Source organism: Oncorhynchus keta, chromosome 31 (assembly GCF_023373465.1).
Source record: "Oncorhynchus keta strain PuntledgeMale-10-30-2019 chromosome 31, Oket_V2, whole genome shotgun sequence".
NCBI classification, from domain to species: Eukaryota; Metazoa; Chordata; class Actinopteri; order Salmoniformes; family Salmonidae; genus Oncorhynchus; species Oncorhynchus keta.
Genome location: NC_068451.1, coordinates 1,262,365 through 1,274,214, shown reverse-complemented (window position 1 = coordinate 1,274,214; position 11,850 = coordinate 1,262,365). Strand labels below are relative to the sequence as shown.

The window sequence follows — 11,850 nt, the reverse complement described above, 5'->3', positions numbered from 1 at the left end:
TAACTGTGCATAGCCATACTATGACATTTGAAATGTCTCTTGTTCTTCTGATACTTTTGTGAGTGTAATGTTTACTGTTAATATTTTATTTATTTAACTTTTTCTTTATCTAATTCCCATGCCAATAAAGCCCATTGAATTATATGGTGTGATTAGAATCGCTCGTGTTTCAGTCATGATCCTGCACAAAATGTGTGAAGCAGCATTCTTAGTTCAATTGCTGTGTGCTGCTAAACTAGTAGCCAGCAATCACTCCACCTTACCATGTGACAGAAGTCACATGACCAAGGCTCTGTGTACAGGAAATAGAGACCAGCAAGAGAAAATAGAAAGAAAGTAGCGACAGTGAGGAATTTGCACCAATAAAGTGGGTTTACTGACTGCAAAAGTGAAACGTTGAGCAGGTATAGTACCCCAATTTAGTTTTGTAATATCATTTGTAATACAACATTATTGAAAAAGGACTTATTTCCTTTTACTGCTTCTATTGTTGGTGATCTGGTTCTTGATTGACCAGAATCTTGCAGGCTTCATAATCTGTTATTATGGTATGTAATAAACAACCCATGTGCAGACTCAGGGCAAAGTGCTTTCTGGCTAAACCGTTTTTTCACTTTCCCAGTTAACCAAGATCAGTATTATAGACACCAAGATCAGTATTGTAGACACCACAAATATGATCCGTGCATCAAATCTGGGTGGTGCTTTCAGTTTATCTTTGCTGGGCAATACAATTTGTTGTTTGTTTTGCAGAGTTTGTTCTGCGACCTAAATATAAACATCTAGGATAAACCTTACAGTTGCTTTGCATAACACTATTTCTCCTCAGAGATGAAGCTGTTGCCAGTGATTTCCCTCCTGGCATTAACCTCAGCTACCTCTGCTTTGGACAATGGTTTGATGAGGACCCCACCCATGGGATGGATGTCCTGGGAGCGTTTTCGCTGTAATATCGACTGTGAGAATGATCCCAAGAACTGCATCAGGTACATAATGGTAGACATATTTATGTGCAGTTTTACAGACTGACTCTGCAGTCACTCCTATTGTAGAGCTATTAACCTCATCCCCAGGCTAATTGCATCCGCATATCAGGTATCTTCCCTGTATACAGATTAAGATTAGTCTTGGACTAATAAGCACTTTCAATCGAGAATCTCTTTTGAACATCATTTTTTGGTCTATAACTAGGCTTAATCTGTGTCCGATAAACTGGCCAATAGAGTATAACTCGACAGATAGTGACCAAGCTGGTAGACAAGACTATTTAGGTGTATATAGGCCTGGGTTACTTGTAGATTAATTTTCTTCTCATAGTGACTCTGATATTAATAGGATGCTGGACATTTTACATCAAATAATATAATGGCATGAATATGAATAAATGAATATCTCCCTACAGTGAGAATCTCTTCAGAGACATGGCAGACAGACTGGCTGAGGATGGGTGGAAAGAGATGGGATATGATCATGTCATGATAGATGACTGTTGGTCCTCCATGCTCCGGGATAAAGATGGACGGCTGCAGCCCGACCCACAAAGGTTAGCCTCTCTCTCACCCTTCTCCTCACTCTCTGCATCTTTGACTTTCTTCCTTATTTCCTGGCCTTCTACCTCTTCCTTACCCTCTCCATTTTTGCAGTTCCTCTTCTTCCCATTCAACCTTAATTAAAGACTGTAAATCTGGTGTACTAAAACTGTGCTGATTGTAATGAATACCTTAGCATGGGTTAATAAAGGATATTGACTTGAGTTGAAGGTCTTATCTACTACAACATTATAAAAGGACAATATTAGGTATGGACCCAAGACTTCACTGCCAATCTCTCTGACCCCAGGTTCCCTGGGGGCATTGCCAAGCTGGCGAGGTACCTCCATGACCGCGGCCTGAAGCTGGGCATCTATGGGGACCTGGGCACACACACCTGTGGAGGGTACCCTGGCACCACGCTGGACAAGATTGATACTGATGCCCAGACGTTTGCTAGTTGGGGTGTGGACTTCCTGAAGTTGGATGGCTGTTACTCCAATGAAGAGGAGCAACAGAAGGGTGAGTGAATCTTGAGGGGGAACTGTAACTGTACATTGGGAGTTACTATATAGAGTGTATCAGCATTGGTGGTCCTTTGGGTAGACTGGCATGGTAGTATTTAAAGAGATGGGTGCAAGAGGGTAGAGGGAAATAGACTCAGAGGGGGATAGTGTGGATTTCTATTGACGCGTACTATGTTCTTCTGTCATACAGGTTACCCTCTCATGTCCAAGGCTTTGAATGCAACAGGCCGTCCAATTGGCTACTCCTGTAGTTGGCCAGCCTATCGGGGTGGACTCCCTCCCAGTGTATGTTTCATTAAGCTACCGGTGACACAATAACAGAAATAAGGGACCACGCATGCCCCCTGGCGACGGGTTTGAGCCCTGGCTCGGCGGATTGTCTGTGCTCTTCCTCTCTGTCTCCCTAGCCTTTGCTTCCTACTGTGCTGTCATGAAAATAATAAAATACAGAAGGAGATCAAAACAAAAATAAGGGTTAGTAAATAGCTATGTGTTGCAAAGATTTTTAGTTTTACAATAACAATTATGGCTTGGAGGAAAAGGTCATGGATGACCCTTCTCTTTGAATAATGCTTCATTCATTGTCATACTTTCACTGGTTTACATTAGGTTTTTTTTCTCGCATGAGCTACTTTTGCATAGTTACAGGTATTCCGCGACGGCACTGCTGTAGTTAAATGAGAAACGGTTGCTCCTTCACGTTTGATCCATCACTCAGATCATTCTTGATCAGAGGTGTTTGATGATTGTTTTCCCCCCCCCCCTGAAGAATCAGGATGTCTTCCAAAGACAGGCGGGCAACAGTATCAAATCGAATATCTTTATAACATTTGTACCCTTTTGGAAACTAATCAAGGTGTATGTAAATACATTTGTATTGCTCACAAACACTCATACAGTCCATATCTCTTTTTTCTCTTTAGGTGAATTACACTCTGCTGGGGGAAATCTGTAACCTGTGGCGTAACTATGGTGACATTCAGGACTCGTGGGACAGTGTACAAGACATTACAGACTGGTTCTTTGACAACCAGGAGATACTGCAGCCTGAAGCCGCCCCTGGACGCTGGAACGATCCTGACATGGTCTGTCTGCTGTCTTTCCTATGTCCGACCATTGTCTGTCCCTTACTTACACCAATCCCTCTGTCCTTCTTTCTGTGCTCTCCTCTCTGTCCATGTCTAATACTGTACTCTCCTCAGAATTGAATTGGTAGAGTTTTCACCCTATTTCACATTTACTTTGGTCTGTATCTTACATTTATTGAAGCCTGTATACATTACTTGCTACGTGTCACTCTTACCCCGTCCACCTCTCTTGTCAATATTCACCTTGTTCCTGCATTTGGAAGGGACTAGGAGTCACTCTCGCTCACGTTGTTTTATTTATTTAATATGTGTATTTGTTCCACCATCAGTATTTTGTTGTACAAGTCATTAACCTTACATATTTATCATTTTTCTCTCCCAGCTGATCATAGGAAACTTTGGCCTCAGTGTGGACCAATCGCGATCTCAGATGGCTCTTTGGGCGATCATGGCTGCACCTCTCATTATGTCTAACAACCTTCGAACCCTAAGCAGTGAGGCCAGGGCCATCCTGCAGAATGGTGCCGCCATCGCCATCAACCAGGACCCGATGGGCGTCCAGGGAAGACGCTTGCTACAGGTGACCCTCAATGACAAAATGACACATTTGTTTATGATTCCGGCAGGATAAAATTCACTTCATTCAGACAGTTGGGAGACAAGTAGGAGAACAGTAGGAAGGGGATTGAACCCTGGTCTCCAATTGGGAGTGGAGTATGTGACTGACAGGGAGCATTACTGCTAGACCACGAAATCCACTGTTTACTCTCCTTTTCTTTGTCTGTATGTCACTCTCTTTTTTTCAGGAGAGGAGTCAGATTGAAGTGTACTGGCGGCCCCTCTCCCAGTCAGCCAGTGCTCTGGTGTTCCTCAGCCGTCGCCAGGACATGCCCTATCGCTACCACACCTCCCTGGCCAAGTTAAACTACACAGCAGGCAGCTACGAGGTGTGCTCCTCTTTCCTGGTTCCATTCCTAGTTCTCTCCAACCACTTTGTAGCGCATGATGACTCGATTTCTTCCAGCGTATGATGACTGTGTTTATTCCTGTTGAGGGAAGTGGAAGTTTGAGCTGTGTTTTTGTAAGTGACACAGTATTGTACCTCTTCATTTGTACTCTTCTATATCTTTCAGGCTTATGACGTATTCACTGGGAAAACATTGAGTGGACTGTCTGCCACCACAGAGTTCACCGTCTCCATCAACCCCTCAGGAGTCGTCATGTGGTACGTCTATCCCAAAATGCACTACGAGCATCCGCAGGATGATGGTAGATACCCCTACATCCGACAGAAATACAGGATGTCCTCCTCGCTCCGCTTCCTCAAGCCGAGGGTTGTGCCTCCGAGCCTGCTCTGAGGGGACTTGAAGTAAGCAAGCAGGAGGGCGAATCTGTTGTTTTAAGAAGTCCTCCATAAATCCAGATCCAATCAAAGATATTTGAATCAGGAAGAATATTGATTTTTTTTTTTTTGCGCTTGTTGTGTTTAACCCATATGTAATCTTGGTAACTCAGAACTTAAATTGTGCGCCAGCTACTTGGTTAAGGTCTTGGGATAGACGAAAGAGAAAAGATACTAGGACCAGTGGCGGAAACAGGTTGGCAGCTTCATCAACGTCTCTGTCTGCGACATTTTATGTTATGTGGTCTGCCCACGAGAGATTAAACCATGTGTAATGTTTGAACATTTATAAAAAGTAGATTTTGTATTTTGTTGTGTGACTTTATGCCTATGTTTAAAAAGAATAATAATAATAATAAAGTGGTGCAATAAGGTGCAGAATTGAGACTGCATAGAGTAAGAAGATGAACCAAACATGCCATCTAAAACTTCAATGTTTGCACTTTCAGTCATGCAATGGTGCATATGGTTTGGAGCTGTGTCAAAAGAGGAAGTGTGCCCATAGCAGTCATTCCCCCTTTCCACCACTGAGTGGCAGTGTAGACAGATGTCCACAACAACCATTAGTGGGTTTCCTTTACCCTTGAAACACCAGCCAGCATGGCTATATCACAGTAGATTAGGTTGCACAAGGAAATGACATGTTGTGCTCCAGATTAGGCCAGACATGTTTATTTGGTGATGGGATAAACTGCTGGTGATGTGTCAGTATGGAGTGATGAGATTGCTTCCCAGTCAATGCCGGTCTGATAGGGCTTCTGGATAAGCAATACGGTGTGTCTTGTTGTTGGTATAACCTCTAGGTAGGTATGCCTTATGTCAGTTCTGTGAAGGTGGCACACATGCACACACACACATCTACCCGGTACAGCCAGAAGAGGAAGGGCCACCCCTCTGAGATGGGTTTGATTAAACATGATCAAACCTGCGCATCAAATCACGTGAACATATGCACATGTTATGCAAGGGACACCAATTCACTTATCTATCTATACCTCTGAGGCTCTCACACACAGACATGTTATACCAAAACATCACACATCCTTACTCATCTCTAGTCCACATACAAAAACTATTTCGCCTGTTCCTCTCTCTTCCAAATGGTCCTCTTCTTTCCTTCCCCTGGCCTCCCTCTGTTTCGGGCGAACGTGTAAGGAGGGACCATCAAGGCTGGCAGGAGTCCTGACATCCTCTCCTGGTACAGAGCATCTCTGTCCACAGTGCTTTGTCTGTGTATTTCTGTGTATGTTATTTTCCATGTGCCCATACAGTAAGCAGAACAAAATGTTTCACTGTGGGTGCATGAGTGTGTCTCATGTCATGCCATGTCGTTATGTTCCATTCTGTCTATATGACACTGAAATTAGCAGGTTTATGTGTTGGCTGTGCTACACTGCAGTCCAGATCTCAGAGAAGGCCTTCAAACTGTCCTCCATACATTATCACAGACGTTATCCTAAATTCTAGAGGCAAGCCGTGTTTTTGGGCACTAATAAACAATTTAACCACTTTACCCATACCCTAACTAAGCCTAAAACCTAGCCGTAACCTTAATCCTCATTGTAACAGAATTCTTGTGCCTCATTTTGAGCTAATTTCAGTCACTTCCAGGTCTGCAATAATGGTGAACGGGAGAGGTGGCAGGAGGAAGAGGCAAACTAGCCAACCAGAGCTCAGATCTTAGCATGTTGTGGCAAGTTTGTAGGTCTACTCTATGTTTTACCTCCATATATTCCTCCATTTGCCCTCCATTCCTCCACAGAAATCCTCCTGAACTCTTATACAGTCCTCCATACATTACCACAGAAATCCTCCTGAACTTGGAAGAAAGTCACAACAGCCAGGTCACCCAGCAGATGCCTCCCAGTAGGACAGCGTCTCCCGGGCTGCTGTGCAGTATATGGCATCCACTGCTAGCCCCATCCGCGGCCCCACGCATCCCCAGTGCTCAGCCCGGTCTTTATTGTGTCATAAAAAAAGGAGGCATGCGGTGCCCAGGTCTCATAGAGGATGTCACATAGGTGTTCCTATGCAGCCCTGTGATGTGGGCTCTATGGATGCTCAGTTCTCATATACAGTTATCAGCCTGTCGCACAGCAGTATTAGATCTTTGAGGGCCTTGTGGAACCGAATTAAAACCAGAAAGAAGGAGAACTCTAAATTGCGTCATCCAGTGGTCACGTGGCCAACAAAATGGGCTCACGTACAAGAGACACATGCAACAATTACAGTGCTGCATTCAGAAGCTTTTGGATTCATAATTAGATCATGTGTTTTGCTGATATAGGATGGAAAGAGTGAGCATAATATGCGTTAGGGGACTATGTGAACTGCTTTGTTTTGGTGAAATGGGCCGGTCCCTCCTGCTCCATCTATGACAGCGAACAGATGAAGGGGCCGATTGTCATTCTGTTGCGGAACCCATCGGAGCTTGGCAAGGGCAGCTGCTCCACAAACTCTGTGGTCGACTTTGACTTTGAGGTACCCATTGTGTTTGGTGTCATCTGTTCATCTGAGTTCAATGTTTCCGAAATGCTGTATTGTAAATGTCATCAAGGGAAGCAATGATACACCATACACACATACACATGCTCAGCCACGCACGCATGCACGCGCACACACACACACACACACACACACACACACACGCACACACACACACACACACACACACACACACACACACACACACACACACACACACACACACACACACACACACACACACACACACACACAATGACACTGGTGATGTTTGTCATGTGTCTGATTAGGGCCCATGTGGGAATCAAACCCCTCCGCACTCTTCCGATGTCCGGAATCTCGTCTCAGAAATCCAACACTTGCCCCATTGTTACACTGTCTCATTAGGCTAGTGTAGAGAGAGAGAGAGAGAATTGTGGCGAGCGAGACAGGCTGGTATTGAGAAATGTATCCCTGACTGTACTCACGTAGACACTGTCTCTCTTTCTTCCTCTGACTCTCTCTCTCTCCTCTCTATTTCTCTCTTACTCTTTCTCCCACTTTCTCTCTCACTCTCTCCACCATCCTCACCTGCTGCATTGCTGTGAGGAGATGGCTTTATCCTGCCTCCCCCACACTGCTTCCTTTGAAGAAAAGCCTCTCTTTCTTTCCTCTGTCTGTTTCTTCCTCGGGGAGCTGCAGGTGGATGAAATAGGCCATGCCCGTAAAGAGAGGAGTGGTTGAAAAGTGAGAGTGACTGATAGAGCTGAAGCAGCCCACAGTCACATCACAATGATGGCTGACATGGTGGAAAAACTTATACAAAAATAGCCCGCTATCCCAACCACCATTTTCTAGCCACAACACAGCACCTGATGTAAACACCTACATCATAGCACCTACAATCACAGACGAGTCATTTTGCACTTTTCAAATATAGCCTAGTCTTCCAAAGCAGCTGAGTCAGACTCGAAACCACATATATAATTTGAAGAGAGATGAGCCAGTCTAGTTGTCTCCTCACATCTCCACCCCATCTTCTTGTCCGGCTGCTTCTTCCCACAGATATCTGACACCTCGGCGGTTCTCAGCCTTATTGTGGCGTCCTGGCCTGCTTTCATTTATGGCCTCTGAAGGGAAGTCATCTGTTCAAATAAACCTGGAGACTGTTCTGCAAATAGGATTCAGGTGTTTCTTAAACGTTCTGTTTAAATAAAAAATGGAATTCGTACAGGCTGCTAGGTAAACCTGCTGCTGTTTAAGCTGGGGTCACTGAAAAGGGGTGCGTGGGTGTGTTTATGTGTGCCCCGTGTGTACCTGTGAGTGTGCGTGCATGTGCTAAATGACAGCCTTAAGTAGTTTAGAAGAGTGGGTGCTCTTCATAAGGGAATATTCCCTAGGGGAAATAAAAATGCCAGGGTAGAGCGCATCCCTAAAACCCCAAAGCATTCAAATGTATAATCTCTTGTAGCTTGACCCCACTGCTCTTCTACCCTGTTTCCTCTTGGCCTACATCCAAGTTTAATATAAGCCAAAGACAATACTCTGTACAGTGCTCTCCATTGTGAATTATACTTCTCCTCTCATGTGGTTTACAATATTTCTAAAGATTTATTTTACTAGGCAAGTCAGTTAAGAACAAATTCTCACTTTCAATGACGGCCTAGGAACAGTGGGTTAAATGCCTGTTCAGTAGCAGAACTAACAGATTTGTACCCTGGCAGCTCGGGGATTACAAACTTGCAACCTTTACGGTTACTAGTCCAACACTCTAACCACTAGGCTACCCTCCCACCCCGCAAGATGCTGGGCTAAGACCTGCATGGAACCAAATTCCACAGATTACATACATGAGGGAAAAGGTCTTCCAACTGTGTGATCTCAAGTTGTTTTTCTGAAGAGATCCATAGAGCATATCCAATTGAAGACCCAGGTCAGTGCAAGTATCCTTTGAGGTTGTAGTACAGAGAACGTCCTATAGGGTGCAGTGTTGCTTGGTCAACAGGGAGGTTGGAAAAGCAAAATCGATGAGGAGACCAGACCCAAAACCATGTGCCTTTTATGAGAAGAACATTGTGTTAGTGCAGCTATTTGTTTTAGTGCTCATGCATTGTATGGCCGCTCTAATGCTTTTCTGCCTCTGTGTGCGCTTTGGGCTTGAATACTGATTACTGGATCACGGTATTCTGATCCCAAAACTTCTTGCGGGAGATTAACCTGGGTGATCTTCGCATCGGCACTAATCCAGCCCATCATTATGACTTACTGCCCTTAATACGGCCTCCGCACCTTCCATCCCCTCTGCTCTCTCACCCCACTGACCACTGTCTGAGGGCAGGGTAGGGATGTGCCAGGGATGGGGCCATGGGTCACACACACCATGAAAAAATAGTACCAGCAAGATGAAAGAATCTCACGCTTGCTTTCCTAGAACCCAGTGCTGTGGGGCTGACATACAACTAACATACAGTTTCACGCAGGCTTACATGGGATCTAATACTGACCCCACTGCTCTTCTACACTGTTTCCCCTCATATCTGTCTCCTCTTGGCCTACATTCAAGTCTATCCCTGTCAATAAAACAATACAAATTCCTAAGGAGAGTAGATTTCCACTACCACTCTCCTTTAAAATAAAAAGTTGACAGAAGCTGTTCTTGTGGCCTGGTTGTTGGCATTTACACTGTCGTGTTTAGATATTGACGTCATACTGGAGGTGTTGTGGAATTTCGGGTTCCTATTTTGTGACAAATGCTTGCCAAGACTCCGGATCCCTCACCATTATGACCAGGCCTGGTGGCACTGGTGCCACCGTGTCCTGGCACTAGAGCCACTGCAAATGGGATCCAGTGACGCAGATTGACACTCTGGACCCGACTGCCGGCACGTACAACCAAACCAATTAACAACCTCAAATGACCCATTATATAATCAATCGCAACACACAATACAGTCCTCCCGCTTAGGTGGACCCAACTCAATCACACAGCCACAATAAATACCATGTAATAACTCCATTACATTTAACCTCTGGTGAAGCAGGACGTCACTCTGTGGGTGGCCTGGATATCCTTGAGCTGCTGGCAGTGGCAGTGGTTGGAGGAAGTAGTTGATCATATACACATCAGCATACAGTCCAGTAAGTATTCTCTGTTTTTATGAATGGGTCTCTGGGTTTGCCCAGCAGTGGCTGCTCTTGACCTGTGAGGACAGACTTGGTTAACCCTCGCACCACTCCACCCCACCCACCCCCCTCTCTTTCACACCCCAGCCAATCCTAATCCCTGGGCTTGTGCCCAGGTGTATACATGGCCGGCTGCACGTTGCAGCAGCTTAAGTCCCTTGGTGGCAGAGGGCCAGCCTGTCAGCTGCCTTCTGGCAGGAGAGAGTAGGTCAAAGTCAGAGCCACCTGCCAGTAACCAGCTCAGAGAGCAGCAGGCTAGAAAATCAAACCACACAGAACCTGCTTGGTAACCCTAGCCTAGAGCATGCTAACAAAGTAGGGCATACAGTAGCATGTAGCAAAGTAACATAGCACATGCCAGCAAAGCATCATAATGTAGATCAGGCGGCATAGAGTGCACTTGGCAAACATGTCCACATTGGCACGATGTGGGTCCAATGTGGGCTGAAATATTGGCCCATGTAGGCTGCAAACATTGGTTGTTGCTATCCTACATATATTGTTTTACATAATATGCACGTATTTATAGTACATTTGGAATGTATTCATACCCCTAGACTTCTTTATCATGTCTCCTCCCCTTCAATCACTGTAGATAATGTGGATTTAACTGGTGACATCAATAAGGGATCATAGTTTTCACCTGGATTCACCTGGTCACCTGTCCTTAATGTTCTGTACACTCAGTGTATATGCAGTGCATTCGGGAAGTATTCAGACCCCTTTACTTTTCTCACATTTTGTTACCCTACAGCCTTATTCTAAAATGAATTCAATATTTTTTTCTCAACAATCTACACACAATACCCCATAATGATGAAGTAAAACAGTTTTCTGGAAATGTTTGCAAATGTATTAAAAATAAAAAACATAAATACCTTATATACCTTTGCTATGAGACTCGAAATTGAGCTCAGGTGCATCCTGTTTTCATTGTTTATCCTTGAGATGTTTCTACAACTTGATTGGAGTCCACCTGTGGTAAATTCAATTGATTGGGCATGATTTGGAAAGACGCAAACCTGTCGTTATAAGGTCCCACAGTTGACAGTGCAATCAGAACAAAAACCAAGCCATGAGGTCGAAGGAATTGTCTGTAGATCTCTGAGACAGGATTGTGTCGAGGCACAGATCTGGCGAAGGGTACCAAAAAATGTCTTCAGCATTGAAGGTCCCCAAGAACACAGTGGCCTCCATCATTCTTAAATGGAATAAGTTTGGAACCACCAAGACTCCGCCAAGATTTCTACAGCTGGCCACCCGGCCAAACTGAACAATCGGGGGAGAAGGGCCTTGGTCAGGGAGGTGACCAAGAATCCGATGGTCACTCTGACAGAGCTCCAGGGGTCCTCTTTGGAGATGGGAAAACCTTCCAGAAGTACAACCATCTCTGCAGCACTCCACCAATCAGGCCTTTATGGTAGAGTGGCCAAACAGAAGCCACTCCTCAGTAAAAGGCGCATGATAGCCCGCTTGGAATTTGCCAAAAGGCACCTAAATTCTATGGTCTGATGAAACCAAGATTGAAATCTTTGGCCTGAGTGCCAAGCATCACGTCTGGAGGAAACCTGGCACCATCCCTATGGTGAAGCATGGTGGTGGCAGCATGCTGTGGGGATGTTTTTCAGTGGCAGGGACTGGGAGACTAGTCAGGATCC

The 11,850-nt window shown here is 44.9% G+C and overlaps 1 protein-coding gene across 1 annotated transcript; it reads left to right on the top strand.

Moving 5' to 3' along the window:
* Positions 1 to 244: 244 nt before the first annotated feature.
* Positions 245 to 4,931, top strand: LOC118364173 (alpha-N-acetylgalactosaminidase-like). Its single transcript, XM_035745451.2, has 9 exons — positions 245 to 404; positions 830 to 986; positions 1,403 to 1,543; positions 1,840 to 2,051; positions 2,247 to 2,341; positions 2,980 to 3,141; positions 3,527 to 3,724; positions 3,951 to 4,091; positions 4,278 to 4,931. Exons 2-9 carry the CDS (start codon positions 832 to 834, stop codon positions 4,500 to 4,502), a joined length of 1,329 nt encoding a protein of 442 aa, XP_035601344.1. The 5' UTR covers positions 245 to 404; positions 830 to 831; the 3' UTR covers positions 4,503 to 4,931.
* The last annotated feature ends 6,919 nt before the right edge of the window (positions 4,932 to 11,850 follow it).